This window comes from Mobula birostris, chromosome 9 (genome assembly GCF_030028105.1).
Source record: "Mobula birostris isolate sMobBir1 chromosome 9, sMobBir1.hap1, whole genome shotgun sequence".
Lineage (NCBI taxonomy): Eukaryota > Metazoa > Chordata > Chondrichthyes > Myliobatiformes > Myliobatidae > Mobula > Mobula birostris.
In genome coordinates, this window is record NC_092378.1 from 127347427 (window position 1) to 127369631 (window position 22205).

At 36.5% G+C, this 22205-nt stretch overlaps 2 protein-coding genes across 13 annotated transcripts in view; one reads left to right on the forward strand and one right to left on the reverse strand.

Moving 5' to 3' along the window:
- LOC140203057 (transmembrane channel-like protein 7) overlaps nucleotides 1-6009 on the forward strand; it is a 52204-nt gene extending 46195 nt beyond the window's left edge. Inside the window, exons 15-16 of one of the 2 annotated variants that reach the window (XM_072268799.1) lie at nucleotides 2179-2257; nucleotides 3832-6008. In XM_072268799.1, the coding sequence (XP_072124900.1) occupies nucleotides 2179-2257; nucleotides 3832-3924 (172 nt within the window). In that variant the 3' untranslated portion in view covers nucleotides 3925-6008. Of the gene's footprint in view, nucleotides 1-2178; nucleotides 2258-3831 lie in introns of both variants that reach the window. The other variant, XM_072268800.1, reaches the window with a different exon arrangement.
- The window catches only part of LOC140203056 (uncharacterized), a 159304-nt gene that overhangs the window by 62292 nt on the left and 74807 nt on the right, over nucleotides 1-22205 (reverse strand). For 6 of the 11 annotated variants that reach the window (XM_072268792.1, XM_072268794.1, XM_072268795.1 and 3 more), the window contains 4 exons: nucleotides 11290-12374; nucleotides 10553-10716; nucleotides 9287-9356; nucleotides 6174-8433 (listed from right to left, as the gene is read on the reverse strand). In XM_072268792.1, the coding sequence (XP_072124893.1) occupies nucleotides 8218-8433; nucleotides 9287-9356; nucleotides 10553-10716; nucleotides 11290-12374 (1535 nt within the window). In that variant the 3' untranslated portion in view covers nucleotides 6174-8217. Of the gene's footprint in view, nucleotides 1-6173; nucleotides 8434-8643; nucleotides 8860-9286; nucleotides 9357-10552; nucleotides 10717-11289; nucleotides 12375-22205 lie in introns of those variants that run through there. The other 5 variants (XR_011887277.1, XR_011887276.1, XR_011887275.1 and 2 more) reach the window with 2 other exon arrangements.

Genomic DNA, 22205 nt, shown 5'->3' on the forward strand with positions numbered 1-22205 from the left:
ACTTGGCCAGGTACTCTATCTGGACTGGATGCTTTCACTGTATTGAAGGCAGCCTGCAAATCATCTTCAGATACTGAGACCAAAGGATCAAAGGAGACATAGGGCTGTGCAATGGTCCCTCCTCGTTCTGCTGGTGAAAGCAAGCATAGAAGGCATGGAGCTCATCTAGCAATGAAGCTTTGCTGTCCCCTATGTCTCAAGATTTAGCTTTGTAGGAAGTTCAGCTTTCAAACCCTGCCAGAGCTCTCAAGCATCCCTCGTTGATTCCAGTTTAGTTTGGAATCTGCACTTCGCCTGAGAGATGGCTTTCCAGAGATCATAGCTGCACCTCTTGTAGCATTCTTGATCTCCAGACTTCAATGCCTCTGATCTGGCTTTCAGCAGGTCCCAGATTTCATTGTTCATTGAGGGCTTCTGACTGGGGGAAGCCCTGAATGATTCTGTGGGGACACACTCATCCACAGCTGTTTTAATAACCCTGGTGTAGTCATTCAGGTCCTCAGATGAGGTCTTGAACAAGGTCCATCCACTAACTTAAGACACTCCTATAACTGTTTCTCAGCCTCCGGTGACCACCTCTTAGACAAAGTTGTCTTGATCCCTGGAGCGCTGCTCTTTAGACTCTGTCTGTATGTAGGAGTACAGCCACATGATCCGACTTGCCAAAATGCAGTCTCAGGAAGGAATGATTGGCATTCCTTATCGTGGTGTAGCAGTGGTCTAGTGTGTTGGGACCTCTGGTGCAACAGGGTACGTGCTGGTGATAATTGGGCAGGTTTTTCTTCAAACAGGTCTGGTTAAAGTCGCGGACTGTAACTTGAAATGCATTGGGATGGGCTGTTTCTTGTTTACAGACAACATTGTGTAGTGTTACATGTGCTTGCTTATAATCAGCCGTTGGTGGTAAGTAAACTGCGTTCAGGATCATGGATGAGAACTCCCAAGGCAAATAGAGTGGTCTACATTTAATTGTTAGTTGTTCTAAGTCAGGGGTACAAGAAATCGATATAACCCCAACATCCGTGCACCAACGAGAATTGACTAAAAAGCATCCACTGCCACCTTTTTCCTTGCCAGAATTCGGGGTTCAATCCATTCTCAAAAAAGTAAAACCTTCTGTTCAGATAGCTGCGTCTGGTGTGTTCGCCGTTAACCAAGTCTCAATTCAACGAACAATTGAAATCTGCCTCTGACACAGCAGCCTTGCCCTGAGATAATCAGTCTTATTTTCAAGGGACTGTACATTCGCTAACAAGATGGAAGGCAGAAGAGGCCTCATCCCCCTGCACTTCAACCTGGTCTGAATTCCACCTCTCCTGCCGCATTTTCAGCCTTGGCCTTGGTTCTGACCCTTAAAGGCACTGCACTTAACTGCTCCTCATTTAACCATCAATGTGAGATCTGAGATCATTGGTGTAATTTTGTAGTCCAGGGTTAAGAGAAAACTTACATGCTACAGATAGCAGTGAAAGTGGTAAATAGTAAAAAAAAATTATAGACTGCAAGAGGTCAAACAGGCTGCGGTAATGGCAAATTAAATTTAATATTGGGAAGTATTAAGTGATATATTTGAAAAGGAATGATACTCAATACAAGACTAAACAGTATGATCCTAAATGTTTGAAAGAATTACACATGAGTGGCTGTGAATGAGCAATTGTTTGTGCATGTGGCAGGATATGTTGAGAAGGCTTTTATTAAAGTACTTGAGATCCTGGGATTTGTAAACTGAGGAATAGGAAGTCATATAATGCCACAACTTTCGCATTTTGTTCATTGCTGTTTGCCTCAAAAGTGAGCATAGAAAAGATGAAGGCAAAAGGGGAAAGTTGAAAGGTGTGTAGTCAGGTTTATGTGGTGTCTGACAGCGGAGTTACTGGACTTTACTTCTGTGAATACATAGAACATAGAATAGTACGGCACAATACCCCAACTAGTTTTAATTAGCAACTTTTAGATGTTGCTTTGTGTTATTTATACCATTGAACGAGGCAAGATTAAATGGAGTATGGGAACTACTTTTCTTGGTTTCAATTTTATTGACATTGTACACCATCCAATACATTTGAATTATTACTAAATTACAGAAATGCTTTTTTTCTAATTTTGTTGCCCCTTTTGGGTGAGGGGTTTATACAAGTAAAATTATTATTCAGATTTTGTTCTTTCTATTTACAGCCTCATTCTGTTTTATCTTGTTGCGCTTTCTGCAGCACACAAACGAGTTGTTGTTCAATTAAGAAATCAATTAGCCATGGTGAGTAACTTAAATTGTCAAGGGTAGATTTTAAGCCACATTCATCTGAATAATGTAACATCTAACATTTGTCAGATAGCTCAGTGTAATATTTGCCTTCTTAAAATAAAGGAGAATATTAATTGTGTCCATTGTTATTTTTGGGAAAATAATATACAACAATAAGAAATTAACAAAACAAAAATAAAAGATAGTAATAATGGCAAGAAGCAGCTGCAAAAAGTAAGATGCGCTTTATTGGTAGATGCAAAGTAAACTCATTAGAGAAACTTCAGAATTCCACATTTCAATCCAAGTGTCTTCTTAATATTCTGAATATTAATAGCCAGTCTCTTTGAGATTCAAATACAACTTACAGCATTTAATTGACAGAGTTTTTACTTTTTTCCATTTTTACTTGGTCTTCTTTTTATGAAACCAACCTTTATATCACCCATCTACCTGTTTGACTAAGGTTTGATGTTGAACTCATTCACTTGTGTTTACATTTGCTTTCTATTGTTAATTTTGCAATACTTCCGCGTAATTTTTTTAGTTTATCTGGGCTAGCTGCTCTGTTTCAATAGTAATACATTACTTTTTCAGTAATTTATTATGCAAAACAATAACTTAAATAGCCAACAGATGCATTTCTATAAAAGATCACAGCTTAATAAATTTTAATATATAAATCTATGCTAAAATGTCTGAACCACATTATGAGGATCAGTTTTGATTAAATAAAAACATTGAAATGCACAGATTAATAAACACAAGAGATTCTGCAGATGCTGGAAATCCAAAGTAACACATGCAAAATGCTGGAGGACCCTTCTCGGCTCGAAATGTCAACTGTTATTTTTTTTTCCCATGGATACTGACTGACCTGAATTTCTCTGCATTTTGTATGTGTTACTCTGGAAACACGGAGATTATTTTCAACAGTGGTTCATGGCTAAGGTGTAGCTGGTCTCACGTCTATAAATCTATCTTCTGGTTACAGCCTACTTTCCTTTTCTCTTTTTATTTATCTTGGCATTGAACAAATTCTTGCTAAGGATAGGCAAGAACCAACTTGAACTTTACAAATGAGAGTCCAGTGATGTAATGCATTATTAAGTTGATGTCAAAGGAGTAGACATGTTTTGAGGCCAAAAGCAAATCAACAGTGCAAGGTGCATTAAAAGATTTTGCAAGTTTACAAAAGTAGTCTTGCAGGCCAGGGACAAGACTGTTCATCCTAAGGCCATACAATGAGTCCCTGGGTTTCTCCCAGTGATGGATCCCGAGTACATACATTGTTCTCTAGCTGTGATAAGGAAAAACTTCTTAAATTCAAAGGATGTTGAACCTCCAGGGCTTTCCCCAGCAAGGTTATAAATCCTTAGTTATTGTGCTCATTATAAATAATTTACAGATTTCAATATATTAAGGGGACTAAAGAGGGGATGTATTTGTTTTAGATTTATCACATATTGAGTATTTAGATGGGAAAATACATTTCCATTGTTTATTCAGTACTATAACTTATCTTGTGATATAATTTTTTGAGAAATGGCAAAACATCAATATACTATTATGATTTATTTCTGCAGCAAGGTCGTGACAAGCAGTATCTGATCAGAAAACTGACGAGAGAATCAATCATTGCAAAAAGACTTGGTATGGCTAATGCTGAGAAACAATGAAACAAGATTTTTTCAATGCATAGCATTTCAGGATCTCATAGGCAAACAGAAGGCTGCTGTGTCTCATGATAGCTAACATTTTAGGAACAGTATTCTGTAACGCATGATCTTCCTGAAAACCTTTCCTGAATATTTTGTTACTGGTGAAGGCAAGTTATCATTGTCCTTTATAAATGTTCTCAGAGATTTTATCTTCCTGATACTAAAGTTTTACCATTGCCATATTAAAATCAATGTTGCCCTCTGTATTTGCTGAAAGCTTATATGGGTAATTGCTTGCATTTATTTACTGCAAACCACTTGTGTAACAATATTTAAAATATAGCATATCTTTACTAATTCTTCCCCTCTCTATACGTTCTTTAGCTAGCATTACTGTTATGTCTGTATTATCATTAACAATTTAATACTGTGAAGCAACAAATACTGATATTGTTTACCTCTTAAATATTATGTACTTTACAAACTACTATTAATTCATTGTTCTTAACCTTGTATATATATTTTTTTAAGTTCTAATGTTTGATTGGTGAAGGAAAGGAAGAGCTTTACAATGTATGCAATTCTTGTTTATGAAATTTATTTTGATACTGATATACAAGGGAATAACTTTATTCAGTAACAAAATATACATATATACAACTAATACCTTTTTATGCATTAATGGATACAAAAGCTGTCCAGAGCATGTAGATTTTATAGAATGTTACCTCCATATTCTAGGTATTTTGAACTCCAGGCATTCTTCTGGAAATGAGAGTGCTGTAAAAATAGTGCTTCAAATATTGAGACAACTAATGGTTTCCATAATAAATAATTTTTGTCTTCGAAATAAATACCATGGAAAATGTGACAGTAAATAGTGGAATGGATCTTGCAAGACAGCTGTTGCTTGTTATCAGCAACTACCAGTATTAAATTATTTTGCCCAAAAGATCTTGATTCCTGGTGCACTGCATATCTTAGAGCTTAATGGTTAATTTGCATCATGCCACCGTTTGGTTTGGATAAATGTCATTTCACCCTTGTTTTCACTTTTTTAAGCTTGTCATGGGGTGTTAGGTCTGACAGTAATTGTTAATGCAGTGTCAATAATTCTCTAACGCATAAACAAGTCAGATTTAAGTCTTTATATCATACCTTAATGTGCTAAATGGACATTAATAGGAATGTTAAATGACAGTTTACAAAAAGATCTTTGTAAATAAATTGGATTGTGCACTGCCACAAAGATCAAAAGTAGGTGAAATTCAGGGACGTGAGTTGCACAATATCTGCAATTTCTATTCTAAGTTAGGATGTTGGTCTCACCATTCCCAAATCCAAAATGTCCCATTATACATACCATGCCAATGTAAGCTCACACTTTTATCAAGTTATGTGGCAAAAATGCAGTGCACCATAGGTTGCAGGGAAAGGTCATGTGTTGTAAGATGCCTTACTCTTAAATTGCCTCATTTAAAAGCATATGACTTTTAAATGAAAAAAAGAATAAAAAATTGTTATTGAAATATTGTGGAGCAGAACAATTAGCATAGTTCCTGAGCAAACAAGACATAAACAAAGTCATGTAAGTCAACATTCATTTAACAGCAATCTGTACTTTGTTGCCTTAAAATAACACATTGCTTGCATAATTATACTGTTACCAAAACATATATAACAATATACATATTTCATGGTAAATGCCTGAATATTTCATGTGACTCAGGGAATACTATCATATAAATCTGCATTCACTGTGTCCAATTACAGCACCCAAAGCGAATGAAAATTAAACTACAGATCCCATCTGAAATATTTCAACAATAAACACTCAACAGTTGTCTGGCTGCAACATTGGCTGGATTAGGTGTGCTGTATGGGAATAAATTGCAAACAAAAGAACTGGGTAACTTAACTCAGAATTGAGTTTTTTTTAAACCACTACAATATTTACTAAATCTGGAACAAATGTTTTAGTTAATGTATATTTTTTAATGAAGATTAAAATGTTATATATGTTTCTTTGTATGGCCTAGTTTATTTTTAATGAAAAGTTTGTTTTGAATATATTATTTACATACAATATTAAATTTTGTCCAGAAAACTGACTAGTTGTGTTTTTTTTTAAAAAAGTAAACTTACTTTTAAACTGATGTTTCATCTGTATTTATTTTTAATTTGTTTAGGTTCAGATTTGCTGAAATAAACTTGCTTTTAAAATTTCCTATAACAAGTGATCACACAAAAGGTCCATTAAAGCGTTTCTAGTTTAATAAAGCAATATATGTGCAGCCCTAAAAAAATAAAACAAATTAGCAGATTTTTGTCCTAGACAAAAAAAATTCATAAGCAATTTATTGTAATTTATGATAATTCAAGACTGCATAATATTTTGTAACCAAGTTTTCTTGTTGTTTATCATATTTCAATTGACTTCACTGATGTCAATAAAACAAAATTTTGGTTGGCAGATATAACGAACGGTCAAAAGTCTTGCACCTATTTACTGCTGGTGACCAAAAAAAGAATTCCACTTTTGAAAAGTCAGTAAAGGATTAACTTACAATGGAAATGTTGTCAGTAATATAATTCCGTTTTAGGGTTGTACCATTTTATAGCATAGCAACTTGCTCTTTGTTCCATCACATCAGTGCTGACCTTTGTGCCCATCTATACTAATCCCATTACCCCACATTAGGTCTGTATCCCTCCATGCCCTGCTTATTAAAGTGCCTGCCAAAATGACTCTTATACTTAGTAATTTATCTGACTCTACCACCTCCCTCTCAGTTACTCAGGAGAGCGAAAGAGTTGGTAGCAGGAACCAAAATCAATGATTACACGTATGAAATTGAATGTCACATAATTGACCTGACACTTTGGAGAGGAGGAGGCATCAAGAGTTGATTGTAGGGTAGAGCTGATGTTATCAGGAATCTAATATGTATTTTGATGATTCTGCCAAGTGCAGCATGCATATGAGAAATAGGATACTGCCTAAGAGAGATCCTTGAAGAATACCATAAGTAATGGAGCAAAGTGGGTAGAGGAGGTTTTGCATGTGATTGTTGTTGATAAGACCAGGTTAGTATGGTGATCCATAGCTGAAGGATAGTGGAGAGCTGCTAGAGAAGGAGGATGTAATCATTTATCATAGAGGAAGGATGATGGGAGATATTTACATTTGTTATTTCATTTGCAATTATAGGAGCTGTCAGGAATAGAAACATGATTGGAGATATGAGTACTGGGTACTAAACATGGGAGGGATTTGACAAGAAAAAGGAAAATGAAGATTAGATAGTAACATGCAACTATCAAACGATCAAGGAATGACTTTTTAAAAAGGGTAGTAATGACAGATATGAAAGAAAGGTGGACAGTACCTGAAGAGAGAGCAACATTAACAATATTAACTAATGCTTTAGTGGATATGGGATCAAGGGAGCTGGTGTGTGAGGCCACATGGGTAGTTCCCATTAAAGTATCACATATACATTTACTTCGTATACTATATGTTAACCAAGGAAGGGATTCTGTGTCTACTTGATTAATATATTTTTACTCAATAGATTGAGTACAATTTTAATAATTAAGCTGAAAGTACATTAAATTCAGCCATATTAATTTAAAGGTTTGTATTTTTTTCATGTTTTTAAATGTTCCATAACTTTAAATTCTGTCTGTCAACTGAATATTCTGTGTGATCCAAGACTTACATTCTTGTAATTCCAACACTTAGCATTCTCAGCTGAAAGCTCGGCAGTATAGCACATCAAATTTATTACCACATTAATCTTCATTTGAGTAAATGCACTGGGTAGATAATGTTTTAAGTCTCAATGGGCAACGTATAGTTACAAGATGAATCGTAAACACAAAATAATTGCGAGTTACAAGATGAAGATGTACAGTGAAACAATGTAATTAAAAGAAAAATCTATGTAAATTCTGTTACTTGAAGAGAGAAAATATTTACAGGTACATTAGGACAACCATTTGTATTGCAAAAAAAGCAATAAATTCACAATCTCTATGCAAGCCTCCTGGTTTCAACTGCTGACTATTTGGCTAATCATGACCAACACCACAGTTACATATGTGTAACAACGGATCCTAAGAAAATATTTATATTTTGTGCATGAGTAGCACAGGAAAATGGACAAAACAAGGAAAAGTTACCTCCTGGTATTGGGGTAATTTGATCCCAGTAAAAATGAATGGGTATTTCCTAATTGCAACAAGGAACCTAAACCTTGGAAAAATGGTCATTCCAGAAAGTGGAAATGCTTTGTTGCAATATAAGCATTAGTTGTTGTCAATTTCTCCAACATTGATCATGTTCGGAGCCAGATCTAATGCTGTTTCTAAGTTATTATCAGGAATATCCGTTAGTGCACCATTGTTTAAAAGCAGTCGCTTAACAATCTTGTTATTGTGCATAATCCCATAATGCAGTGCTGTTCGTCCTTCTTTATCTTGACTATTTATTTGCTTCTGTACATCAGAATTTTGTAATAAGATCTACAAAAATGTAGATTAGGTTTTAGTAATCTAACTTTTATAATTTACATTTCAATGTAATTAGTACAATACTGGAAAATAATTATCAAGATTTAAGAAAATGAAAATAAATTATAAATTATTTTCCATAGATATACATAGATTAATCAGTAATGGACACTTTTATATCTCCATAACATACTGTGCTAAGCCTATTGCAGATTTGCTTACATTTCTTATTGATGTTGATGCCAATGATTTTAAAGGACAGAAGTAAATAAATTGCACAGAAATTTACAGAAGAGTATGCATCCATTCAAGCCAACGTGCCAGACAGAAAAAAGATGGGTGATAGAGTTTAATTCCACTTTCTGGTCATTAGTTGGCAGTTTTACTGGTTTTCCAAGTGTTCGTTTGGGTGTGGTGCATCCTTCTGCTTCCATGAACCTGTCAGGCATTCAATTCCAGGTCCACATTACTTTTAGGTAAAAAAGATCTCTATAAAAAAATCATTCTAATCCTAATTAGCCCAAACCTATGCCCCCTTAGTCATCATCTTCTCTGTTACGGAAATAGGTTCTTCTGCTCATCTTCTCTAGGCCTCCCAATATTATTCATCTCATTTAAATCCAATTTAAAATCTGAATACTCTTGTTAAATCAAAATTAGTATGTGTACAGCTGAATTGTCTTAGCTTCACGGTGTCAGATAAATGTTAAAATAACATTTAGGATACTAGAAATGCGAAATAAGAAAAGTGCTGGCCAGGAAGCATCTTTGGAGAGATGATCAAAAATTTATCGGGAAATACTTCTACTAAAAATTGGATCAATTTTGCTTAGGTAACTAGTCATACAGATTAAACTAAAAGTACCTGACATGTTTCACCATTCCCATAGATAGCAGCCATGTGCAAGAGAGATCTCCCAGCATCATCACTAAAGCTGATAAAAAGATTTGAAAGAGATTTTTACAATGCAGAATTATGATACATATGGAAGTAGTTTAAACTGGTTTAGATCAATATTTATGCTCAATCACAAATTCACCCTAATTTTCTTTGTTTTCAAAAAAGGTAAACAATTAGACAAATCTTATCAACATCATTTAATTTAATTACAGATGCAAGGAGTTGTTCAATAGGGTATTTCAAATAATGCATAATAGAATATAAAAGTACTTGTTTTTTTCCTCAAATAATACATGAAGCTAAGAGTTTGCCTGCTCTCCCAGGTGAACAAGAACTTTCCAAAGCATTATTCAAAGATTGTTAAATTCTTCCAGTTTCATGGCCAAAATTTCTCCCTTAAGTAACATCTCTAAAACAAGGTTGTTTGATTATTTCAAGGTCATTGTCATATTTCCTACATTAGAACAGTGACTACATTTCAAAGCACTGATTCGTAAACTTTACAGCATTTTGAGACATCACAGGCCAAACAGAGCACTGCGTAATGTCACCTTTAGGTGGCATGCTCTTGGAATTAGAAAGAACCATAGATAAGTCAGATATTGGTATTACATGATGGATTCTAAGGAAGGAATACATTAATTGATTAATTAATCCACATTCAAGCACATTTATTATCAAAGAATGTATAAATTATACAACCCTGAGATTTGCTCACCCATAATTAATGCTTTTATGCAATTACTTATCTTAAACAAGGATGTACTTTTGATGGTCAAGCATTTCCTGCACAGGGAAGCCCTGCAGGGCCGCAATCTAAACTTGGAAGTGCAATAATCTTTGTTAAAACAAAGGGGAAGCCATCTGCTTGTAGTCAAATTCTGTTATTCCCTTCCTGTCTGCTCCTGCTGGTTAATGACTGGTAAACCAGCACAACAGGAACCTAAGGCAGACAACAAAATGAACTGCACAACTTAAGCTAAGTTCCTCCTCCTTACACAAGGGGATACAGGGCATGATTACTTGCAAAAATAACGGTTACTAAATGCTGGAATTAGACTGTTCAATTTCAGAACTTATTGCCAACAATACAGTCAGGTATGTCCAATGTAAAGGGTAAGTCACCCTGGCATTTTCTTTTGCTGCAAGATACATCTCCATTTATGACAAACAGCCACTGGTAAAGTTAGAAAATCATCCCACAACCTAACACTTCAATTTTGCACTTACCAAGGCAGACCACTATAATATTGACACAGATCCTCTAACTTGCAGTGATCTCTATCCTTAATGGTTTGGATAGTGTTTTCAAAAACATCGCACAGGTTAATATAACCCGTTTTAGTACTGCTTATATTTGCTGCATTTTGCTTGACAGAATGGGTACTCTCATCCTGTGAAAATACGAATGTATTGTGCATTAAACCATTTCCTTGATAAATTAATGCACACAGCATTTATTTCTAACTAGCTTGAGTAAGTACAGTACAAGGAATAATTCTGGGTCTACTTAATAATCTAGTTCACAATTAGCTTCTTATCTGGGTTATATTCAGAAACATCATTTTATATCGAATATGATCACACAACCTAGGATGATGTTACTAGATTTGCTGCTGTAATTTTGAATATTGGATCCAACTGGCTGTATTTCAGTGCCTGCTTTTACACACACCTGTAAAAGTAGAAGCTGCATAATTCAAACATATTTATACTAATTATCCACTTTGACTTCAATAGAATGCATTTTGCTGATTAAATCTTCACATTTAAATTACTACCCATTAAATGTTGTAACATTTTTGCAACAACTTTTACTGTTTTTTTTTACTTTACTTAACAACATTGCAAGGCCCAGTTTCTACTGAGGACCCAAACCCAAAACTCTAGACAGTATGCAGCTGAAGTTGGGTAGTTTCTTCAATATGAATGACATTTTGTGAAAAGAAATTACTAGGCTATCTTACCATGATATTAGTTTCCCTTGTATCACATATAGCATTTTGGTCAGTCAGTTCAGTAGCTGAATTTCCTTCTTTTGCTGAATCATCAGTTTTTGATACTTCAGATATCATTGGTTCTTCAACTTGATCTTTTCCAACTTTCTTTAAAGGTTCAGTATGACTCAGCTCTTCTACACCCCATCCAGAATTACTTTCAGAATTTGGTACATGTCGTAAGCTTTCAAGATTGTTTATTGCTGATGGTATGAGACCTGTAGTTATCTCTGCAGTCAGTTTTCCTTCCTGCAACAAGCTTGTCCTTGCATTTTCCACAAATTCAATATTTCTATCAATGGAGTGGATTGAGTTTTCAGGTGGATATTGTGTTTCTGCCATCATTGGTTTATGCTCAATATCGCTAGTCATCTCCAAAGGACTGCGAACAAAATGTGGTACCTCCAATATGCATTTTGAACTGTTGTATGCCTCACTCCATTCTTCTTCTGATCTGCTACCAAGCGAGTCTGATTGTACTACATCTTCCATGAAGCGACCTGGAAGCAGCTGATCTATTTCCCCACAATAACCATCATCATTCGGTGATAATTTTGCACAATTGGATTGTATGTCTTCAGTACAGGTAAACTTGTCAATTTTCTTTGACACTTTTGTCTCAGCTGAGTAGGTAAAGTTCTGTGTGTTCTCATCATTGATCTTGCTCCTATTGTCTATACTATTTCTTCCTTTGAAAATGTCTTTATTTTTAAGTGGGGTCCTGGATGCTGGCTGTCTTTTTGTGGTTCCTGTTAAAGAAATCTGATTTTCTTGTGAGCAAAATTCCAGCTGAACTCCAGGAGATGACTTTTCCATTGGAATTGGAGATCCATATCTTAATGTTTTCTGCAAACTAAATAATGGCTTTTGATGAGAAAATACTTGATCTGAATTATCTGCTGAAGATGTACTGCTGTGGAAGTATGCAGGGGTTTTATTAGTTGCCATATGAGGCCGTTGCTTCATTAATCTTGAAGAAACACCTTGTGGTTCAAGTGCAACTTTACAGCCAACTCTACCAGGTTTAGTTCTTCGTTTGTCTTTTCCACTTTGCCCTAGTTTTAAAAAATAAATGATATAAAGCTTTAATAGAAGAAATAACACATTCATTGTAATGTGCAATATAAAACCCAAGGTAAAGGACTGTCATCTTAGAAACAGCATTTCACTTGGTGCCATTGGATTATTGCCTCAACAGAGCAATCATTTTAAAGACAATCTGTGACTAATTGTGATTGAATAGTTTTGACAAACAATTACTATTTACTTTATTATACAAACAGGAGTATCAGCTACATACATCAACAGTTCTCAAACTTTTTCTGCTTGTGGCCTACTTGAGACCTTCATTTACCTCTGTGACCCTCACCCTTCACAATCACCATTAGTTGCTAAAGTTATTTTGGGTCAACTGTTCTAATTATTCTAATATATAGTCAATAGTTTTTTTGTTACTAGGTTATAAGTATTACATGTTAAATACATTATTACAGGTTAATGAAAACCTGTAACAGCTCTGAATAGGATGCTTTATTTATTATAATATTCTACCAACCAGCAATGAAAAAGGGCTTAATATTGTTACAGCAACACACATCAAAGTTGCTGGTGAACGCAGCAGGCCAGGCAGCATCTCTAGGAAGAGGCGCAGTCGACGTTTCAGACCAAGATCCTGACGAAGGGTCTCAGCCTGAAACGTCGACTGCGCCTCTTCCTAGAGATGCTGCCTGGCCTGCTGCATTCACCAGCAACTTTGATGTGTGTTGCTTGAATTTCCAGCATCTGCAGAATTCCTGTTGTTTGCGTTTCTAATATTGTTACTTAGGGATTTAGTGAGAGTCTTGATGAAAACCAGCAAGTTTTTAAATATCTGGTTGTGACTTGGTTAAAGATAATTGGAGATCACCTCTTGTCACAATGTCAAGATGGTTATGAGCTTTTGATAGCAAGTGAAGAGCTTGACTAAAATCACATTCAACTAGATAAGAGGTGTGTGTGGAGCTGGTGCAGCTGGACGTCTGCAGGGTGTGAATGGTGACACCTACATGATCAAGCAGGAGCAGATAACGATTGATATGCTGCATTCCCTACACACACTGGCTAAGCTGTATATACTGTGCCTATAAAAATTATTCACCCCCCCCCTTGGAAGTTTTCATGTTTTATCGTTTTATCATATTGAATCACAGTGGATTTAACTTGGCTTTTTGGACACTGATCAACAGAAGAAGCCTTGTTCATGTCAAAGTGAAACAGATCTCTACAAAGTGATCTAAATTAATTCCAAATATAAAACAAAATTATTGATTGCGTAAGTATTCACACTCCCCCCCCCCCTTTAATATAACACACCAAATCATCACTGGTGCAGCCAGCTGGTTTTAGAAGTCAGATAAATTAGTTAAGTGGAGATCTGTTTTTGGAGACGTGTGTAGCCAATGTTTATCAATTGACTGTAGTAAAAATACACCTGTATCTGGAAGGTCCAACCACTGGTGAATCAGTATCCTGACAAAAACTACACCATGAAGACAAAAGAACAGTCCAAGCAACTCCACAAAAAGGTTATTGAAAAGCACAAGTCAGGAGATGGATACAAGAAAATTTCCAAGTCACTGAATATCCCTTGGAGTACAGTTAAGTCAACTACCAAGAAATGGAAAGAATATGTCACAGCTGTAAATCTACCTGGAGCAAACCATCCTCAAAACTGAGTGAATGTGCAAGGGGACTAGTGAGGGAGGACACAAAGAGACCCAAAACAACTCTAGAGTTACAAGCTTCAGTGGCTGAAATGGGAGAGAGTACACATACAACAACTGTTGCCTGGATGCTTCACCAGTTGCAGCTTTATGGGAGAGAGGCAAAGTGAAAGCCACTTTTGAAAAGTTCATCTTCAGAAAACTAAAAAAAAAATGGGGGATTAGCCCTACCCAATTTTAGGTTTTACCACTGGGCAGTCAACATACGCTACCTTACGTTTTGGTTATACTATATTAATCGTGAAGACTGTCTGGTTTGGGTTTCTTCAGAAGTTAATTCTGTTAATAAATTTTCTATTATTTCTCTTCTTGGTTCTTCAATTCCTCTATCCTTAAGTAATTTAACTTATAATTATGTAGTTAAACATTCTTTGAGGATTTGGTTTCAATTTAGAAAATTCTTTGGGTTATTTGGTTTTTAACTCTCTAGTCCCATTTTTTCCAATTATTTTTTTAAACCTTCTTTGACTGATGTAGTTTTTAAAGAGTGGAATAGACTAGGTATTAAATGTCTTCAGGATCTGTTTGTTGGAGATTGTCTTTCCTCATTTGAACAATTATCTATTAAATATAATCTTCATAAAGCTCACTTCTTTAATATTTACAAATTAGAGACTTCTTGCGTTCTCAACTTCATACATTTCCTAAGTGTCCAGATAAGAATTTAATTGATACAATTTTTACTCTGAAACCTTTTCATAATGGATTTATTTCTAATATTTACAATATGTTGTTGGCAATGAGAAACATTCCGTTAGACAAAATTAAAAACCTCTGGGAACAAGACCTACAGATTTCAATTGATGAGGATACTTGGAATGAAATTTTTAAACTTGTTCACACCTCTTCGTTATGTGCGCGTCACTCTCTTTTACAATTTAAAGTGGTTTATAGAGCCTACATGACTAAAGATAAGCTCTCCCGTTTTTACTCAGATTTTTCTCCATACTGTAATAGGTGTAATGTCCAAGAGGCCTCTCTAATTCATAGGTCTTGGTCCTGCCCGTGGCTTGATAAATTTTGGAAAAAAGTATTTCAAACTTTCTCGAAGCTTTTTAAAGTAAACTTTAAACCCAACCCTCTGACTGCCTTGTTTGGCATTGTTGGAGGAAACAATTTTACTCTTAAGCTGAATGATTTGCATATTTTGGCTTTTATTTCTCTTTTAGCCAGAAGAGCTTTGTTGCTTAAATGGAAAGATGCCGCTCCGCCTGCTCATGCCCATTGGTTGATTGATATTATGTCATGTTTAAATCTAGAGAAGATTAGGTGTTTGATTTCTATACCTAGACAAGATTTTTTCACATCATGGGGACCTTTTTTTTCGATTTGTTCATCAATGATGATGGCTATTATATGTTTGAATTTACGACTATATGTCAGAGATTTTTTTTTCTTTTCTTTTAACCAAACAGCTGTTTTTTTTCTACTTTTTTTTGTTATGGGGTTTTGATTTTGCTTTAGATTAGAATAAAATGTACCTTTTCAATATTATAGTTAATTTACTATACATAGATATGGGGCATTTCAATCTTGTTTCTGTTTCCATACTATCATAACGTATTTTCATTTCGTCTATGCAAGTAATTAATAAAAAAATATTGAAAAAGCAAGAAAAAAAACTCAAATGAAATCTCAACTAGAGTTTCCCAGAAGGCATGTGGGAGACTCTGAAGTCATCTGGAAGATGATTCTCTGGTCTGATGGAACCAAAATTGAGCCTTTTGGCCATTAGACTAAATGCTATCTTTGGCGTAAGCAAAACACCGCACATCATCAAAAGCACACCATCCCTACCATAAAGTATGGTGGTGGCTGCATCATGCTGTGGGAATGCTTCATTGCAGCAGGCCCTGGAAAGCTTGTGAAGGTACAGGGTAAAATAAATGCAACAAAATGAAGGGAAATCATGGAGGAAAACCTGATACTGTCTGCAAGAGAAATGCGACTTGGGAGAAGATCTGTTTTCCAGCAAGACAATGACCCAAAGCAAAAAGCCAGAACTATAGAGGAATGGCTTAAAAACAATGAAGTTAATGTTCTGGAGTGGCCAAGTCAGAGTCCAGACCTCAATCCAGTTGAGAATTTGTGGTTGGACATAAAAAGGGATTTTCAGTCACAATCCCCATGCAATCTGACAGAGCTTGAGCAGTTTTGTAAAGAATTGGGAAAAATTGCAGTGTCCATATGTGCAATTATCAAGATGTCCAGATATATATACATACATACATACATACGCACACACACACACACCCACACCCTGAATGGGGCCACATTGAAAACCACTGATCTAAATACACAATCACAGGTAAACAACATTATTTGATGCCATTATGAAAAGTGTAGAGAAAAAATTATAAAGGATTATCTATAGACAAAGAAAATGACTGACATACACCCATAAGGACCAGAATATCTCTGAAAATTTCAAAACCAATCTACCAATAGCTGTCATCATTTCACATTGTAACTCTTAGTGAAGTGAGTCTTGGGAAAAGCACAATACTCAAAGCACAGAATATTTTTATACTTTTTCAGTGATACATTGGACAATAAATAATTAAATTTAAAATTCATGATATTAAACTTGGATCAATCCAGTGACTTAGTAATTAAAGTTGAAGAGAGTTTCATTAAAGAATACATTTTCTCATATATACAAGTTAATCAAAACCTAGTTAATGCAACCGTTAATTTTGAATATCTCAATCATGTTATTTTATTGTCAACACAGAACTTCACTAAGATGACTATTAACCTAAATCAAGAGGCAAATATACAGTTATGGAGGGTAAACATGTTTAAGTAGCCCCAGAAACTTTTTATGGATGTAAATTATGAAAGTATGCAGACAAGATCTGAATAATTTATGGGTACTATTTCATATTTGAATAATAGAATTGGAAGTATTGGAAATATTATAAAGTTCAGCAATTTGCTATAAAGAGTCAAACATCTGAAACATTAACTGTACCTTTCCATGAGAGTGAACACTGCCTGACTTGGAGTTTTTAGTGAATAGGCTGCATCAGTCAAAAAGTTGGTATATCATAAAATAATAGATTTACTGAATGGTTAGAGCACTGAAGCAGGCCATTTGATACTTTGTGTCCAATTCAGCCCTAAGCATGAACAATCCAGTTATTTCACAACTGTGCCTTTCCCTCTTAGTTTTTCAGAAATGTATTCAGCCCAATTTTTCAATATTACATTAAATCAGTTTTGATTACCATCTCAGAGGTGCACACTAGGCTTTAACTGCTCATGAACCATATGCTCCTAGAAATGTTTATGCTCCTCTGTAAGGTAAATCACGGGCCTGGATTTTGCCAGTAAACTCCAGGGTTCTGAAAAGAGCTGTTGGTATTTACCATTTTAAAAGGCTGTATTTTGGGAGTTCGATGCATGCATGGCCAGATCTGTAAGTGCAGAATTACTTAAAATTACATTCCACAGTGGGATTCCCAAATGAGTGCAGTGACAGAGCCAAAGTTGTTTTTTTTTTAAAAAAAGAGACTATCCAATAGTTATTGGCTTTCAGATCCTGTGCCAAGCTGGACCTATGGCAGAATCCGCATCAAATGATACTACTAAAAATTGTAGCGATGCAGTGAAAAATGGAATTGGAAGAAATCTCTTACTTCGATGCTTTTTCTTTTAACATCTTGAATTATTTGTAATTATTTCAGTATCTTGCAAAATAATTTAAAAATTTAAAAGTTAATTTCAATATCCTAATTTTGTTGTCAAATGTTTGCTAAAATTTTAGATAATCATAGAGGAGCTGAATTGTGCTATATTGAAGTGAAATCTCAACCAAATGTCTAATAATTCTTTGCAGGTATATTATTACTGCTTTCAATTATTTTTTCAGATTAGTTACATTTACTAGACATCAGAGAGAACAGAAGAATAAATTACAAGAATAAATGCGCACTGCCTTTTCATTCTTTATATTCTTAGTCAATGCTATCAGTACTGTTCTATTACATTCCTTCACATCAATAGCACTGCTGCCACTCATGTGGCCTACAATAATCAAGGGGCTTTCAACAGAAGAAAACAGAAGCAATAGCCACTTAGCTGCACAAGTGTGTCCTGCTATTCAATACAATCACAGCTGATCTGCTTCAGGTCTTACAGCCTTACACTGTACTGTATGTGCTGGTTCCCCATAATCTCCAGATCCCTTTTAAAAATATCCACATTAAATATCCTCAATGATCTATCCACAACACTCCAGGGTAGAGAACTCCAGAGATTCACCACCCATCTGGAAAAGTTTCTACACAGTTCAGTTTTAAATGACTACTCCTTAAAACTTTTAACTATTCACTCATTTGAAATTCTCCGAAAAGGACAAGATTCTCATAAGAGGGCATCTATCCTATGGTACCTGCTGAGAGTCCTACATATTTCAGTAAGATAACTCCTCTTACTCTTGGGAGGGGAATTGCAACAATCCTTTTTCATCTGTGGTTATGAAAAGATTTGTATCATAGCTATAGATAATAATTACAACACCAACACTTATTTGCCCCAAGGTTAACAGAACACACACAAAATGTTGGAGAAATTCAGGCAACATCAATGGAGAGGAATGAACAGTCAACATTTTGTGCTGAGACCCTTCATGAGGACTGGAAAGAAAGGGAGTAAAAGTCAAAAATAGCAAAGTGGGGTAGGAGGAAGAGCACAAGCTGGCAGGAAATTGGTGCATGCAGGTGAAGTGGGGGGGGAGGTGGGTGGGAGAGGAGGATGAAAGGCAATAATGTGACAAACTAGGAGGTGACAGGTAGAAGATATAAAGGGCTGAAGAATCTGAAAGCAGAGGACAGCAGAACATGGAATAAAGGGAACGAGGCAGGAAACCAGAGGGAGTGATGAGCAAGTCAAATGGGTGGAGAGGGGAAGAGAAGGGATGAGTGGAAATAAGGAAGACAAAGGTGGGAAGGGGAAACAGAGGAGAGTGGCTACCAGAAGTTAGAGAAACCAATGTTCGTGCCATCATGGTTATGGAGATTACCAAGATGGAACATGAGGCATTGCTCCTCCAATCTGTATCTGACCGCACTGTGGTAGTAGAGGTGGTTTTGGACAAACATGTCAATGTGGGAATGGGAAGTGCAATTGAAATGGGTGGTTTCCGGGAGATCCAAGTTGTTCTGGTAGACAAAGCAAAAGTGTCTATGAAGTGGTCCCTCAATTTGCATCGGATCTCACTGATGTAGAGGAAGCCACAATGGGCATTTGGTCAAAGTAAATTGGAAGGAGACGCTAGCAGGGATGACAGTACAGCAGTAATGGCGCGAGTTTCTAGGAAAAATGAGGAAGGTGCAGGATAGATGCATTCCAAAACCAAAGAAATACTCAAATAGCAAAATAGTACAACGGTGACTGACAAGGGAACTCAAAGCTAATGTAAAAGCAAAAGAGAGGGCATACAACAAAGCAAAAAATAGTGGGAAGACAGGATTGGGAAGCTTTTAAAACTCTACAGAGAGCAACTAAAAGGATCATTAGGAGGGAAAAGGTGAAATATGAAATCAAGCTAGCAAATATCAAAGTGGATAGTAAAAGCTTTTTCAAGTATGTAAAAAATAAAAAAGTGATGAGAGTGGATATAGGACTGCTAGAAAAAGAGGCCAGAGAAATAATAATGGGGGCCAAGGAGATGGCAGATGAAGTAAATGTGTATTTTGCATCAGTCTTCACTGTGGAAGATACTAGCAGTGTGCCAGATGTTGAAGGGTATGCGGGCAGAGAAGAGAGTGCAGTTACTATTACAAGGGAGAAGGGGATCAAAAAGCTGAAAGACCCAAGGGTACAGAAGTCACCCAGGCCAGATGAACTGTACTCTAGAGTTCTGAAAGAAGCAGCGGTAGAGATTGTGGATGTATTAGTAATCATCTTTCAAAAATCTTTGGACTGGCATAGTGCCCGAGGACTGGAAAATTGCATGTCACTCCACTCTCTAAGAAAAGAGGAAGGTAGCATAAAGGAAATTATAGACCAATTAGTTTGACCTCAGTGGTTGGGAAGATGTTGGAGTCAATTTTTAAGGTTGAGGTTATGGAGTACTTGGTGACACAGAACAAGTTAGGACAAAGTCAGCATGGTTTCTTTAAGGGAAAATCTTGTCTGATGAACCTATTGGAATTCTTTGAGGAGATTACAAGTAGGATAGATAAAGGGGATGCTGTGGATGTTGTATATTTGGACAAGGTGCCTCACATGAAGCTGTTTACCAAGTTAAGAGCCCATGGCATTACAGGAAAGTTACTGGCATAGTTAGAGCATTGGCTGATTGGTAGGAGGCAGTGACTGGGAATAAAAGGATCCTTTTCTGGTTGGCTGTCAGTGATAAGTGGTGTTCTTCAGGGGTCAGTATTGGGACCGCTTCTCTTTATGCTGTTTATCAATGATTTACATGATGGAATGGATGGCTTTGTTGCCAATTTTGCAGATGATACGAAGATTGGTGGAGGGGCAAGTAGTGTTGAGGAAACAGGTAGGCTGCAGAAGGACTTACAGGTTAGCAGAATGGACAAGAGAGTGGCAAATGAAATACAATGTTGGAAAATACATGGTCATGCACTCTGTTAGTAGAAATAAATGTGCAGACTGTTTTCTAAATGAGGAGAAAATCCAAAAATCTGAGATGCAAAGGGACTTGGGAGTCCTTGTGCAGAACACCCTAAATGTTAACTTGCAGGTAGAGTTGGTGGTGAGGAAGGTAAACGTAATGTTAGCATTCATTTCAAGAGGTGAGAATACAAGAGCAGGGATGTGATGCTGAGGCTTTATAAGGCTGAGTATTGTGAACAGTTTTGGGCTCTTCATATAAGCAAAGATGTGCGGGCATTCTTAAGAACATAAGAAATAGGAGCAGGAGTAGGCCATCTTGTCCACCAAGCCTGCTCCGCCATTCAATAAGATCATGGCTGATCTAGCCATGGACTCATCTCTATCAACCTGCCTTTTCCCCATAACCTTTAATTCCCCACTATGCAAAAATCTATCTAACCTTGTCTTAAATATATTTACTGAGTTAGCCTCCACTGCTTCAGAGGTCCACATGGATGATTCCAGGAATGAAAGGGTTATCATACAAAGAATGTTTGATAGCTCTGGGTCTGCACTCACTGGAATTTAGAAGGATGAGGGGAGGATCACATTTAAACCTTTTGAATGCTGAAATGCCTAGACAGGGTAGATGTGGAAACGATGTTTCCCATGTTGGGGAAGTCTAGGAGAAGAGAGTACAGCTTCAGGATAGAGGGACATCCATTTAAAACAGAGGTGCGGGAAATTTCTTTAGTCAGAGGGTGGTGAATTTGTGGAATTTATTACACAGGCGGTTGTGGAGGCCAGGTCATTGGATGTATTTAAGGTAGCACTGACAGGTTAGATCAGCCATGATTGAATAGCGGAGCAGACTCAATGGGCCAAATGGACTAATTCTGCTCCTGAGTCTTATGGGAGCACTGGATCTAACAAATGACACTGGCAGAATCGCAGGTAAAACACTACCTCACCTGGAAGGACTGTTTAGCACCCTGAATAATAGAGATGGAGGGGAAAGGACAGGTGTAGCACTTAGCACAGAGATAAGTGCCAGGAAGGAGGAGCGGACAAGGGAGTCACGGAGAGCGCGATCCCTGAGAGAATGGAAGGGGGAGAAAGGAAGATGTGCCTGGTGGTGGGGTCCTATTGTAGACGGTAGAAGTTGTGGGGAATGATGTGTTAGATGCAGAGGCCCATGGGCTGGTAGGTGAGGATGAGGGGAACCCTATCCCTGCTATTGTTGGGGCGGGGGAAATGAAGTAAGCACAGATGAGCAGAAAATGGTGAAGATACAGGTGAGGGTAGCATGAAGATTGGTGGAAAGGAGACACTGTTGACTGGAAAAAAAAGAGGACATCTCTGATGTCCAGGAATGGAAAGCTTCATCATGAGGATAGATGTGGTGGAAGTGGACGATCTGAAAGAATGGAATTGCCTCAGGTTTCCCGATTAGAATTCTGATTAATTTTCAGCACTAACATTCGTCTTTTGTTTTCTTTTTCATAACTATCATGAGGAGAAATCTTTCTCCAGTTTAAGTATCTTGATTCTGATCAA